The sequence below is a fragment of the Rhopalosiphum padi genome, chromosome 2, assembly GCF_020882245.1.
Source record: "Rhopalosiphum padi isolate XX-2018 chromosome 2, ASM2088224v1, whole genome shotgun sequence".
Classification (NCBI taxonomy): Eukaryota; Metazoa; Arthropoda; class Insecta; order Hemiptera; family Aphididae; genus Rhopalosiphum; species Rhopalosiphum padi.
In genome coordinates this window covers 48749055-48765207 of record NC_083598.1, presented here as the reverse complement: position 1 = coordinate 48765207, position 16153 = coordinate 48749055, and the positions used below count along the sequence as shown (strand labels likewise).

Below are 16153 nucleotides of genomic sequence, written 5' to 3'. Positions count from 1 at the left end.
TATTAATTTATACAGTGATACACTGAATTTTTATTATTTTTTTTAAAAACAGGCTATTGTCTATATTTGTTTTAGTTAAGGATATTTTGATTTAGATTTAATTTATGCGTAATATGTGCAAGCACATAGTAATTATCTTAATAGTAGCGAATCTCAATCGTCTATAAACCTTTAAACGGTGTAACCGAAAAACTGAATTTATTTATCTTTCAATATTGTTTTTTAGAGTATTATTTATTTGCTTCATTGTTTTTTTTTTATAAACGTTGTCGGTCACTTTTGATTAAAAACATTTAAAATTATGAGTTGTCAATACAAAAAAATTATAACCTGGAATATTTTTGTATAAAAAAAATTGAAAAACTAACTTAAGAAAACTTAATGATATAATAACTGTTTTTTGCTAAAAATATCATCCTATAAAATAAATATTATGTAAGACAACACATTCACCGTTTTTAACGGGTTTAATATTGTCAATTTCAACTAAATTACTAAAAAAAAAAACACATCTTTTCTAAAGAGGTTTTCTAGAAGTGAATTTCTGCAGCACTATTGTATATTAATTTTTCGATTATATAATAATATAGGCAAATTACTATTTCGGGTAAAGGAATGATCCTTTAACACCATAATATCATAGATGTACAATATTCACAGGAAATAGACAGAATACATTAAAAATGTATATTTTCAATGGTTTTGTTTGCCTGTTTAAACAATCTTATGACAAAATATTATTAATGTATAATAATCACACTGGTTTTTTTGGTAAATACATAAACATGAAAGATATCGATTTGATGTAGCACAGATAAAGTTGTGCAGTGATGCATTTAAAATGTAGCTTATTTAGTATAGTATGTCTGTAACCTTTTGTAGTTTTTATTGCGTTTGACGATTTTTTGTTATAAATAAGAAACATGTTTCGATCGCTTATAATTTATAAAATGTTTTCCTACACGAGATGTCTGAAAAAAAAATCATGAATGCATTCATAGGGAAATTGCCTATTCAAGACGCCGTATTATTATAATTTTATTATTGAAACTCGTAGAAAAAAAAGTCTCATAAGATGCCGGGAAAAAGGACTCAGTGCTGGTAGGTAAAAATACTTTGTCAGAAACAAGCAAAAGTTGCGTCTTAGTATACGCAGCTGTCGTGAAATTATTCGTTAGATTATGTATGAAGACTAGAACAATTTCAAGTTGGTCAGAAAGTGAGTGGTTCTATATAAATACAATTGAAATTTTTTGATCAGATTTTTATTTAATATTGATTTAGGAGTAGGTATACTGAATAATTTGGAGATTCGGTTGAAAGTGTGCGTAAGTCTACCTTAACTATGTATTATATTCATAAATAATAATAATGTAAGTCTTGTAAGACACACAAATAAATAAAATTCGCTATATTTGAATTATTTGTCATAAGTTCATAAAATGTTTACTTACCACTGACTTTCTAGTTCCCAACATATTTTGAGTAACATTAAATACTTATTATATTTATGGTTGTTTTATTGTACGTGACTCATTAAATATTATTACAGTATATTTTATTCTGGTCGATTTATCGGAAAGATTATTATTTTTGCGCGTTCCTATAAGTTTCCATTAATGAATAATACGTTTTTATCTCTAATTTGTAATGTGTTTCTTTCCATTTACGCGGCCGTTACTTTTCATCTAAGAGATTTGTTCATTATTTCAGCGTTTTGGAAACCATTTTTTTTTGATATAAAAAAAGTATATTGAAATCCCTAAAATAGCGGAACCATAAAATCGATAACAAAATAATTATTATAATATAAAGAAACGTCGGAAAAAATTGCTATCAGGTAGGTAATCAAAAATCCATTACGCAGAGACTCGCGCTTGAGTCAACCGGTGGTGGTATAACGTCATCGGCAGTCGACTGGAATTCAACGAACGGGAAACATAAACATATATTATAATAACTTGCAATTTCGGTTTAGGAGATGTATATATTTGCCCACGCAAGTTGTGTGCAATATAGTGCTTGGGTAAAATGTCATGTGTAAACGATAGTAATGATAATCGACAATATCGACGTGATCAGATAAATTGTAAAGATTTTTATTGAAAAGATACTATATTTTTGTAACTAATCTGCCCTCAAAATGTAACCTAAAAGACTAAGTCTTGACTATATTATAGTAAATTACGTGGTTATATTTGAATTATTAAAATAAATTTATATTTAACGTAATAAACACAATAATATAATAATATAGTATTAAATTGATCATTTTTATAAAATCTGAATTGATTAATTTACTAATTGTAATAGAATATTCAAAATTATGGGTTTGTCTATTAAAAATATGTTTAAAATAGAAATGAAATTTAAATATTTAAGAATTTTTCGTACAATATATGTAACTTTACTTCTAGATTTGGATTTTTTTGAATAATTTATTGAAGTTTGATTACTAGTTACTACAATAATATTAGTTCTCGCAATTTTGTCCACGATAAGAGTATGCAACTATAAATTATTATATGATGATATTATACAAAATAGAAATATGGAAAATGTTCATATACAGAAAACCGGTAAAAAATCATCTATTTCATGAGTTTTTTACTTGTCACGCGGAATCATGATAATATGATTGTAGATGATATTCTATATTCAAAATTGCTGCAAGTCATTGCGTGATCTAGTAATCTATTTTGGTTTTTGTTTTAGTCGAACTCGCTCACCAGCTTAAGGACTCTGGTGCGTCGGGGGTGGTGACAATTCCCGAGTTATTGCCCAAAGTTTTCGAAGCCTGGCAGTTGATGAATGAGCCCGGCGTAAAACCATTGTACATAATATCCGTCAACGGCAAAGGTCCAAGACCCGATGGTGCGTGGGACTTTGAGGAGATGCTCGATCCAATGGTGGACACTTCTATTCTGAAAAAAAGCCGATCAAACAGTGACGTGGCGTTCATGCCGTACTCAAGCGGCACAACCGGTCTGTCCAAAGGCGTGTCGCTGTCGCACCGGAATCTCTTGGCTAACATCGTGCAGTCGACTCATCCAGAAATAAATCATTTTTATGACACGACAGGTATAATAAATTACATATTAAAATATCATAACTAGGGTTAGGATGTTTATGACGTTAAAAAATGTACTCATAATATTAGTATAAAATGTTTTTACTCAGGTAATGAAAATGTAAAAATTCGAAGTTAGCCTTAATAAAAATTAAGCTGAATTTTAATTTTTAATTAATTTTTGTGCATTTTTATAGAAATAATATCTTTGTGATTTAATCTGAAAATAACAAATTTAATACTAGAGTAGTTCTTACAACAATAGTTAACTACCATAATAAAAATGTACTCGTTCATGTCAATATGAGTTTTGAAGGCGGCAACAGAACTCCTAGTAGAACACTTTTAAAGTATTATAAATGATTAAGTGTTCTAAAAATACGTTTTTGCAATTATATTTAAAGTAGTTTACTCCCGGAAACCTTTTACTAATTTCTTCAGTTATTCGGCTATTTAAACACTTTAGAAGCTGACATTTTATATAGGTACTATACGCTTTATAATTTCAGCTTTTATCGCGTGGTGCGGGAACTTTTTTTTGTATTCTATACCTTCTGTAAATAATAAAAATATTAAATTAACTGTCAAATGATTGAACAATCATAAAATGTTTTTTTTTCTTTACAATTTGTGAATTAATTAAAAAAAGTTGTACATAGCTTGTTTTATAATAATTAAATTTCCAACATGCCTTCCATCTATATCAGTAATTGTATATTTGTATCAATCAAAACCAATATTTTATTAATTCCCATATATTTCCTGATTTGGTTTTTTGTATTATATTATACTGTACTAACTTTGCGCAACATAGACTTATTTGATAATTTTTTTTTAAAAAACTATCTGATCAAGTTCTTTGTTGAACGATCAATTTTTTTGTGATGGGAATAAATATTTTTGTTGTAACGTTATCTTGAGTTTTCTTACGTTTTAATGCTCTCAAACGTTTTCCATTTACAATAAACATGTTATTATAAAATATATATTTTTCGTTTATAATTTATATTTCACATACTTTATGATAAAATACTGAATCATCTATTGAAAATACTTCTTTTCTGAACTCTGTTACAAATTTACATTGACTTGCGGCATCTGAACTTTTAACTTTGAGCATTTGTAATAAAGATAAAACACATTTAAAAACGTTAACACAAAAATAATACAGAAACACAAACCCCTCGTAGCACACCAAACATGGAATAACGATTTTATAGTTATAAGTAGTTGCCATCGTCATTGTCATACAATCCCGATTGTTCGTTTAAAGAACTATCAAGTTTAATTACCAATAAATGTAGATAATAATGTTATAGATTATTAATGGGAACTACGCATATTTAATAATCGCGTGTTCATATGAATAATAATACCAAAAATCAACAAACAACACAAAAACATGGGGTTATATAAATAAACAGCAATTTATTTATTTTTTGTTAAAATTCAATATTTTTCAACTTTTTTTTTCGTAGTATGCATTTATTTTTATTAGGCGCTAAATATACGAAATTATGTAAAAATAAATTTGATGTATTTGATTCCCTATCATATCAAACAAACTTTATCGACAATATAAATGACTAATAAACAACCTAACCCTACATTAATAATAATATATGAAATTGTATATTTTATGGATATCAACCAGTTTTACAAAAATTACGCATATTATAGTTATTATGCATTTATAGTAATTTTTGTGACGGTCGGTTGAACTCGGTGGTCACAGAGTTCATATTTTGGTTTGGCCTTGTGTAGTTGGTTTTAGCCAACTATTTTTGACTGAACATTCTTGTATTATTAGTTAAGTCGTTTTATAAATAGTGGTAACACGTGAATTTAAACTATAGAAGCTAGAGATTTTACCACGATAATATTATATTTATTAATTATTTATTGTTAATTAAATATTTTATAATACTATATTATATACTTTTTGATCTAACCTTGAATATAACCTTTTGTTAATTTTATATTAAGTATAATATTTAAAATAAATATACAACCAAAGATAATTTGGCGAAATATATCTTACAGCCCATGCGTATAGCACTGTGAATTACATCAATAACTTAACATTTAATTATATATCTATGCAACATTTTAATAGTTTGGGTTTTTTAGTTGTACAACGTTAATTAAAATGTACACTATATTTTTAGAATAACGTGTATTAAGGTTTTTTAAATGTTTATATTAGAGCTCGACTTACTTGTTTTCGCATAATATGTATAAATGTATAATAATATATATTCTATATATAACATGAAAAAAAAAATAATATGTCAAACAGAAATTTACTCTGATTTTCGGTCACCGATTATAAAATAATTGAAAATATTCGACATTGTTAAAATACAATGTATTGCGTCGTATTATCATAAAATTAAACAAACATGCACAAATACTGCAAAATATAGAGTTTCCATAAATAAGTTATTATACATGTTATGAACGGTTCCGGTTATTGTACTGTGTACATAATATTCTGATTACGATGTAAAATTAATTTAAAAACAATTATAAATATCATAATATGATTCTAAATCGGATTTTTCAGAATATGTTAGTAGAAAACTATAGTAAAATTAAAAATGTATACAGTGATAATTAATTTCGATAATAATAAAATAGGTATAACCGTTATATTTTAATAATGTTTTTTTTTACCTTAAAATATTTAAATGATTGATATAGACCGTATTTGATATTATAAAATAATATTTCTATATGCTATTATTATATCATTGTGATATATTTACAGTTTTCGATTATTTCAAAATAGATTTGTAAAAAATATTAATATTTACTAAGATATAAATAATTATTGTATAGTTTTTATATTATGTATACCTGTAGACTATAACCTAAATACATGCATAATAGTGCACGTTAAAACTTAAAAGATTTTTGCATGTAGTTAAACCTATGAAAATGCAATGCAATTTAATTTATTTTTTACACTTATTATTAGAAAATTATCTTATTTTTTTGATTATATATACATGGCACATTATTATGCTAATCACATATGAAAATCGGAAGCATGAAATTGAACTTACCTATTTGTGTTAATATGTTTAATATGTGTAAAATGAATGATTACTATTATCGATCGCTGTGCTATATAGTTTTATTATCGTGTCCCTAAACAACACATATTTTTAGTGTCGGACTTATGCAGTAATTTGTATAAATAGACGTTTCGCAGTGAAACACAAAATAGAATTATTCTATACTCTTTAGACCTCTACGTCCGAAAACAAAATAAAATAAACACTATCACGGAATCAAATGATTTGTCAGGTCCAAAAAAAATACCAACCTTTCAGTTAGTTTGAAGGCTTGGTTGTAAACTCGTCATGATGATGAAATTCCATTGTTTCGAACAATATAAAATGGAATAAGCTGAAGTAAAAACCAGCAAACGTGTAGGGATTAAGAGAGCGAATATTTTCAAAATTTCTCACGATTTTAAAAATTAATATTATTTATTATGTTTTGTAGATCTTTTTGTGTTTTTACCCAGTAGTTTTTCTGAATAAATCCGTTTCATCAATAAAAAAAATAACTAAAAATTGTATAATAATGATGATTATTAACTAAATCACAACTTGACATTACCGATTAATCGTTCTTATTTTTGCGTACGCTGTGTACCTTTTTTTTTTTGTAGTGTCACATATCTAAATAAAAAAGCTATACCAGTTTATTGCGATAAAAATCAATTCAAATAATGAGATTTTGAAACATAAATGATAAATTGTGTGGAAACATTTAGTTCTTGAATAACTACAGAAACGATTTCGACAATAGTGTTTAAATTCAAAAATTCAATCCATGTATCTATAATATAATGTGTTCCTTGAAATAATAATAATATTATTGATATGAAAAATAATGATAAAAATTATATTATATTGTTATTTTGATGTATTTTTCAGTTCATCGATTAAACGGTTTAAGTCCGTAGTGTCGATGACGATAATGATAATAATAGTGAAAAAATTCGATCAAAGTAATTATTATTATTATTTTTGTAGGAAATTATCAAGATGTGTTGCCGTCTATTTTACCCTTTTACCATATTTATGGTCTGACAATGGTTCTTCTAAGGGGACTAAGTTATGGATGTAAATTGGTGACATTGCCCAAACTTGAATCGGAATCATTTTTGAACATACTTATAAACCACAAGGTGTGATGGGTGTTTTGTTGAATACACGACAAAAACGTTTTTAATTTAATTTCATTATATTGCATTTAAGGCAACATTATTGTACGTAGTACCACCAATAGTGCTGTTGTTGGGTCAAAATAAAAACGTTACACATGAACACTTTCAAAGCGTGAGAGTTATTTGTAATGGCGCTGGTCCCGTGAAAGAAGTAGATGCCGAAAAAGTACTTGCTAGAACCAAGAACAAAAACGTACGTTTTTGTCAAGGTATGTAGAATTTTTTTTTTCATTAAATTTATTTATTTATTTTTTGTTCATTATATATCTACGAAAAAATAAACAATACCTAGTATAAAAATAAAAACATATTGACTTCAAACCAAAACTCATGAAATGCAAAATATTTAGTTTACCTACGCGAAGAGGTAATTCAAATTTTGATTATTGATTATACACGTATGATTAAACAAAATTTGATCTCATTTAATTATTTTAATTCAAGCTATGGTTTTCAAAGATAATATTCAATGTCTCATCATTGAATTCTGTAGTTAACGATTATTTTACTTATATAATATATATTAGTAAATTAATTATGTCAGTTATTTTATTAGCTATTTATGATATTTACCTTGAATTTATTTAAAACGTAGGTAGTACAAAAAACTTTCGTACCTAAGTGTTATAATTTACAATATGACAGAAATAATATATTCAATTAAAAAATATATCAATACGGTTCTATTAACTATTATTATATAATTATAAGGGTATACTAAGACAATCGAAAACAATGAAAACATTTTATCATCGTTGTGTCAAATATCATCTAAATCAAAGTTTGATTTTAATCTATCATTAAAATTATATATTCTAAAATATTGTTAAATTTATACATATTATATACAATAAATTAAATTCCAAATTGTTAAAAAAAATTGTTTATGAACATGCTCAGCGTATGGCATGACAGAATCATCACCAACCGTGTTCGTATCCAGGAATTCCTCATTGTTCGATTATTTGACCGTCGGTCCTCCCTTATCTAACACTCTAGCCAGAGTTGTTGACCCCACAGATGACACAGTTGAATATGGTCCCGGTGAAACTGGAGAAATTCAAGTCAAGGGGCCACAGGTGAGAAAATATAATAATAAACATAATATTATAAACAATGGTTTAACAAATGGTTATTAATCTGACAAGCATTAATATTGTTTATAACGATAAACAAACGTAATCTGACTGTGTATATATAGGTGATGATTGGCTACCACAACAACCCCGAAGCCACGGCTAACACTTTAAGTCCGGAAGGATGGTTGAGCACCGGTGACATTGGTTATTATAACGATAAAAAAGAATTCTACATAGTTGATCGTATTAAGGAATTGATCAAAGTCCAAGGATACCAGGTTAATTTAACATAGTTTCCAATCAATTTATGGAAAGGGGAGGGAGTGAAAACATTATTTTATTCCCAATAATTCAGAATAATGAAACCGAACAGACCTAGATCGAAATAAATAATGGTGTGACGTACACTCTTAGACTTAATCATTATTTTTAAAAATATATCTATAACTTATACTCAAAAATCTACCGGCCATCTTTTATTTTTTTTGAAATATGTATGCAGATCGTTTAAAAATCTCGAATCTTGTCTAATTCATTACTTAAAGCGATAAAATGGACAAAAAATTCTCTCATATAATAAATTATAAAATTGACTGATTTATTATTATAATTATAACTACGGTAAATTTTAGTTATTAATTTAACAATTTTAAATCGGTGTGTTGTTTTAATATTATAATTATTTATAGACATAAAAAAAATAATACAAAAAAAATAATTATGCAATATGCGTTAGTAAATTTAAATAAACTTCACTTATTCTATTAATTTTCGTTCAGCGTTTCAGTAATAAATTGTTATATAATAATATTTAGAAATAAAATAAAAATTGACCATATAAATAATTTATGGTGAAATTTCGATCATAGTGAAAAGTGAAATGCTACATGTCATTAATTTGGGACACAAAATTGTAATTTACAACGATGTTTTCTTATTAAAAGATATTTCCATTAATTTTTAGGTTCCGCCGGCTGAATTAGAAGGACTTCTGAGGACTCATCCCGCCGTGCTGGACGCAGCTGTCATCGGCGTGCCAGACGACAGAACAGGTGAAGCGCCGTTGGCGTATGTCGTGCTCGATCCAGACAGACCGACCGCCAGCGAGGCAGACATGAAGGCGTTCGTAGCGGAACGAGTGGCACCGTACAAGCAGATCTCAGCCGGAGTACGGTTCGTTGAATCACTGCCAAAAAGCGCGGCCGGCAAAATATTGCGGAGGTTACTAAAGGAAGAATACGAGAAGACCAAAACCACCAAGTGATCACCGGAAGTCATGATTTCAGCGATTAATAATAATATATGCATGATGTAATATTGTCATAGGTAATCGAGTGCGAAAGTTAGGTTAAGGAAGTTGAGAAAACACTCATCGTGTTTTACTTAACTATCACGTCGTATATTAATGGTAGACGAATAATTGCTCATACGAATATATTTTAACTATTATTATTACTATAGTACCGATTTCTGATTTAAGACAACGAGTGATATTTATAATTGTTTTTTTTTTATTTTATCAATTGTTAAAATAATATAATAATTTACCGTCACATCATATTAAGACAATTCATTGCCAAATACAAATTATATTATATTATTTAAAATAATAATAATATTATTATTGATTTGATGTATTTATATTTTTTGTACGAGTAACTGAAGTATGAAAATTGAAAGTATCGCAACGCGATGGACTTAATTCATTTTGAACTGAATTTCCTGATAAGTTTGATAGTAGTTATATTAAATTATTATCATGACAGAGATTCAAAACAGACTGTTTTGGTTTTTATGATAAATAGTTTATTTTGATTCCATCTGATCAATCTAATTACGTGATAAGGTGTTTGAAAATAGATCTGAACTTCTTTGTTTTTTCTGTGTTAGACTTCACTAAAAATTACATTCAATAGACTTGACTTAAGTATACACTAATTAAAATTTGGCTTTTCAAAATTTATAAACATTCAACAGTGAATTATGCTTATTTAGATGAAACAATTAATTAATTTGTTGTTTGCACGTTCCAAATTAAACATAGTATATTATTCAAATTCGTTTTTAATAAAAAAAAAAAGAAAATCTTGTCATCAGATCGATGTATTATATTATAGACTATACTGAAATGAAAATATATCGATTTAGGTATAATAATATAATATAATAAAATAAAATCTTATATAATATTTACCCTTAATATCGTCTACACGGAATTCCTTAGAAACGATATGTTTTGAATCTCCCCAGTATAATAATATGCCGGAAAACAATATTACGTAGCCACTAGCGCCAACCGCTGTGTAGCTAAATTGCCTATATCTGTACGCCGTGTTATCGATGAAAGGATTGAAAGCGGTGATTTTCTGTTTTTGTCAAACAGACGCGCAACATAGGATTATAGACGTGTTCTATTTTCAACGTACCGAATGATAAAACGAAGCGATAAGAATTCTGAAAACCGATTTGAATTTGTACTCAAATATTTTTGATATCTAATTTCTCATAGGTATTTACGATTTTTTGATTTTAATTTCTCCAAAAGTTGAAATTCTCGTATTTCAATTTTTAATTGCTCGTTTTTAATATAACGTTTTTAAATGTTGATTTAAAATTATTTTCTAGGCTGATACGTCTAAAAATCTAATAAAAAGTTCCTTATGAAGCTGTAATTTCTCAATTAAAAGATATCAAAAATCTATAGTTAAATATTTTTTTATAATGTTGAAATTTTGATAAAATTCATAAAAAAATATTTTATACTTTAAGATTTAAAAATTGAATACAAGGTTCTTTATTAGTTGTTTCACCCTAAATAATATGAAAAAAAATTCTATATGACGATATAAGTTGATAGACCTTCTCGCTCAGAAAATCGTTTATCGTATAATTATTGAATTCAAATTTAACCCACCTACGGTAGTGACTCATTCGATGCCTAATGTACGGCATAGCGGTGCCCACTTATCTATCTTTTCCGTGTTATTTCTAAACACTCATAATAATTCAGAAACCTATGTATCGTATACCTATGTCATAGTGATATAATACAAACGCTGGTCATATGAAATATTCACAGACGCGTATTGATCGGCTTGCGCCGAACGCATGACGATTTCTACGGAAACCGCACTGAAATAGTAAAATGTTTTTAACAAAAAGTTTACCTTGAGGTCAGTAGACTATACGTCTAGAGGTATTATGGCGTGCGTAGTCGCAGCAAATTGTACACAATAAGTTTTACGTTTGCGTGTCGGTATAAGACCCGAATTAATGCAAGAATGAGTAGTTTAACGGTGAAAAAATAACAGAGAATACTTTAGGAAAATAATTTTAACAGCAACAACAACAATAATGTTCCGTGCGCGAAGTCGCTAACACGAAATAATTGCCATTAACAACACGAATTTTATGTGCGCACTACTACGTCGTATTTTATAATACGATAGTTAGTTGGAATTGGTGGCAGTTCCATTCAATCAATCTTTTGTACATGACGTGATCTATATTATAATATTTACTAGATAATATGTAAAATATACATACGATAATAGTACCCTCGAGAAAAAATCTCACCCTTTTTCATATAAGTATAACAATGATAATAATATTTATTCCATGTATATCCTTCCAATATTGTGTAATTTTGTGTTAACCTAATGAACAGAACATTTCCAGAATTAACCGATAGTACATATTTAATCTATGTATTTGTTTAGCTATTAGTTTAAACATTAATTTACCTGGTTTTTAATAATTTCTATTAATAGGAAAATACCGTAGTTTGGTAAATTATGGAATCCTTTTGTTAAAATGATAATAACCAAGTAAATCATGATTATAGAATGTTTTCAACATAATAATTACATGTTGCGGATATCACGGAATCAAAAATTTCAAAGTTTAAATCACAACTCCAGTTTGTTTTTATGTTGGATAATCTGCTTCAATATTTATATTATAATTATGATTGACAGCCTTAACGATTAACAATATTTGAGTTAAAAAAAAATAAAAATAATTATATAGTTAAAATGAAAAACGGTAAGACAAATAGATAATATCCATGACGTAATAATTGCATCCCAACGTTACCACGAGAAACTCTACACTCGTAAACGATAATATTAATTCCTCTCGACTATTATTGGGGACTGGATAATCCGTATAGGTAGTCTGCCCTAGAGCGATCCCGCAGATATCAAAGTCTAAGCATCCCACTGCCGACTAATCGCCAAAGTCCGTACAACAGAGTAACAATAATATTATATTCTTAATAAATTCAAATAAAATTGTATACTCGAATAGCACGAAATTCTTTGTATACATTTATACGGCGGTCGTCGCTGGAGAATTTAGTATTTTACTGCCTCGTTGTCGGTACAGCCGAATAACTCGTAAGTGCTACTCTCTAATAGTCTCTATAGTCCCATACGTTGGCTCTTTTTCGGGACATTAACCCTTAAATATTGTGCTCTGAGCGAATGAAATAATACTATAATAAATAATTTTAAGTCTTGCTGTTTTCTCAGTTCACTACAGAGAACACGGCTTATCGTTAACGCATTAAGTAGATTTAATAGTCGAATGTCAAGGCGTTTTTACGCAGTCACTCTGTATCGGGCGGGAAATTATAATAAGAACGGAGCAACAACAAGAACAAATAACAAGAAAATACTATTATTATATGTTAGAAATAAAAACTCGTACTAAGTAATATGAAAAAAAAAAATACGATGTTAGTTTATAATATAGCTAAAACATTTTTCAAATTGGGTATTCAATTTTAATACTCCGTTGTTAAAACTGATAATATTATAACATTATATCGCACTTAAGCGAAATAAAACAAACGATTGTCCTGTATTTTAATTGTTGAAAATATGCTACGAACTCATGAACAATACCGATTGCTTATTCATACGTGTCTCTCAAAAATGTTGTGATATTTATGCGTGCTAGCTATGGATTTTAGACTTCCCTGAAGTACGTGCCTACGCGGGCCTCCGTGAATACACACGCGTTCGAATTATTGATATAGTAAGTTATTCACAAAGCGTGATGAGGAAGATAACAATAACGACGATATCATATTATAACCATTGATTCCGGCGGCTGCTGTGGTCTCATTTGAGATTCCGTGAATTTTACGGGCTTTATTGAATATATAGTTGCGTAGGTACGAAAATGTTTAAACGTCGCAGCCTTGTATCGCCGTGGTATATTAAAGTACGTGACTTAAGTCTCATAAGGAATTTTCGCAGAATGTCAACACCGACCGTGGACTTACGATTGAAAGGAAACTCAACGCAAAAAATTATCCGTAATTGTATTGAACATACTATATTATAATGAACAATATGCGTTAGTTAGAGGAAGTGGGCGACGGTGGCTCCAGCTCTGTACGTAGTTAATAAAATATTAATATTTAAATTATTGTTCATTGAATTTTTTTTTTTCTAATGGTTTTTCATAAACCGTCTAATGACAATGCAGAATATACAATGTGTAGGGTGATTAAATAATGTCGTAGTTGCATAGTTACCGTTAGGATATTTGTAAAGGGGCAATGGTATGTAATGTTATACAATATTTTCACTAGCATTTTTTTTTGTTTTTTAAAAGGAGAGGAGTACAAGTGCACCTCATTGCACCCCTCGCGGTGCTTACGACGTAATACAACCATTTCAGTCGATGAAAAATTATTTTGGTCATTCGGGGTGATAAATTTGCAAACATTTTATCATAAAAATGTTATGCTTTCCTCAAAAACTAACACTATGTAGCAGGCGCATTTTCTATAATAATTTTATAACGATAAATTATATAATAATTATTATTTAAGGTAGTTGTGTAATATATAATATTCATAAAATAGAAATCTGAATTCGATACACAAAAAACATAATAATTGTATTAAAATGACGATAAAATGAAAATAATAACGTCAACCATATTTTACACTGTAAATTTAATCTAACCAGTGATTCAGAGGTGTCAGAAAAAGTATTTATTATTTAATGTTTAAACATTTTAAACCTATAGTATATGGTTATAATATATAAGTGAAGAGAAAGAGCACAGTGAACACATCAAACGAAAAGTTGGCTTACAAAATATAGGTAATATTATTTTATTATGTTTCGTGAAACGCGTATACATTATGTCATTATTACGAAAATTATAATAATTACAAAATAATATTGTTATGTTTTCGCTTGTGATAATAATAAAGATACTATGTTGTGACGTCGGCAGAGAATTTTCGTCATTATTTAAATTTACGTCGACTCGAGTTCGACTATAATAATATGTATGCACATACAGTGTGAAACGACCAAACCGAACATTGCTTTCATCGTTTTCCCCAGACCTGTCTAGCGCAGTTGTCAATCACAGCGTCGCTTCGTTCATACAGAATACATAATATATTTTCATAATGATATTATGTTATATTGTACACGCGTGGGTAGTATATTATTAATGGGATGTCTAATAATTATAATATTTAATTAAAGAAGAAAAAAAAAATCAGAACTGCCAATCACCGTACTACGTATAATAATATCATAAACGTATTATAACGCGTGGTTATGTGTAGTAGGTATAGTCGTATTATATTATTATAACGTGAATAATAACGTTGTACGTTCGTCATATTTCACGACAACGATAACGAAAACGGTTTTAATAAAATCATATTTTATCATAGGTGGCGTGTTTAGGATTCTATCTTTGGGGTGCGGGGATATGAATTTACCCAGAACTCGCCGTTTCGACGATGGCGGGTGCGGAGTTTCATCCGTCAATATCCGAGTTTCCTTAAAACTGTGATACAAAATACGCATGGACGAATACATATTTAGTATATGCACAGTCACCTTCCTAAAACAAAATAAATATCTGACTACAAACATATTATTATATGGCATTTAAACACTATTACGGTTTTATATAATATTGTTTATATTACATATAGTTATTAATATTTAAACTACAAAATCTAACTTTATATGATTTTGATATTCTGGTCGTAATATGTCAATTATTAATTACATGAAATTAACTTATTCTAATCTAAACTTGATAACTATTAATGATATAATAACTATAGATACTATAGTTATAATTATGTGTATGATATAATATATATATATATATATATATATACAGTGTACCTATACATTTAGAGAGGAGTAGGTAAATAATTGCATTTTCCGAAAAGGTCACGGTCATAAGCTGAATAAATTGTATTCTAAAACCTTAAAAAACATTCAAATTTCAAAGTGATGCATATTATTTAGTTTGAAAAACAGGAAACAAATACAGGAAGAAATATAATGCGAAAAGATAAGAACATACATTTTATAAATGCAAGAAAAAATGAAAAAATGATAATAAACATAAAAATATATTCATTTAAGCTTAGTATGGTAATTGTTATAGGTACATTCATGCCTTTTTTTTTGAGGTTACTTACGAATTAATTTTTAATAGGTAATAAAGTTTTAAATAGTGTAAATAGTAAAAACAATATTAATTAAACCATATCTCTAGTCCTCAGTTTGAAAAAAAAATTGAAAAGAAAATATTGATTTTCAAAAATACTTCTAGCCATAGTTTACGTATATGAAATATGAATAAAAATATTTAAGCCACAATTATTTATTTACATGTATGCAAAATATATACCTGGGCCAAAACGAATATAAAAATATAAATCAAGACGTAATAATCTATAGTGACCCATTAAATGTATAT

General features: G+C 28.0%; 1 protein-coding gene across 3 annotated transcripts in view; it reads left to right on the top strand.

Annotated features, from left to right (window-relative positions):
* LOC132920831 (uncharacterized) overlaps positions 1 to 10025 on the top strand; it is a 44619-nt gene extending 34594 nt beyond the window's left edge. For all 3 annotated transcript variants that reach the window (XM_060983531.1, XM_060983528.1, XM_060983529.1), the window contains exons 4-9: positions 2716 to 3081; positions 7120 to 7274; positions 7345 to 7522; positions 8214 to 8392; positions 8515 to 8670; positions 9357 to 10025. In XM_060983531.1, the coding sequence (XP_060839514.1) occupies positions 2716 to 3081; positions 7120 to 7274; positions 7345 to 7522; positions 8214 to 8392; positions 8515 to 8670; positions 9357 to 9656 (1334 nt within the window). In that variant the 3' untranslated portion in view covers positions 9657 to 10025. The remainder of the gene's footprint in view (positions 1 to 2715; positions 3082 to 7119; positions 7275 to 7344; positions 7523 to 8213; positions 8393 to 8514; positions 8671 to 9356) is intronic.
* Positions 10026 to 16153: the final 6128 nt, after the last annotated feature.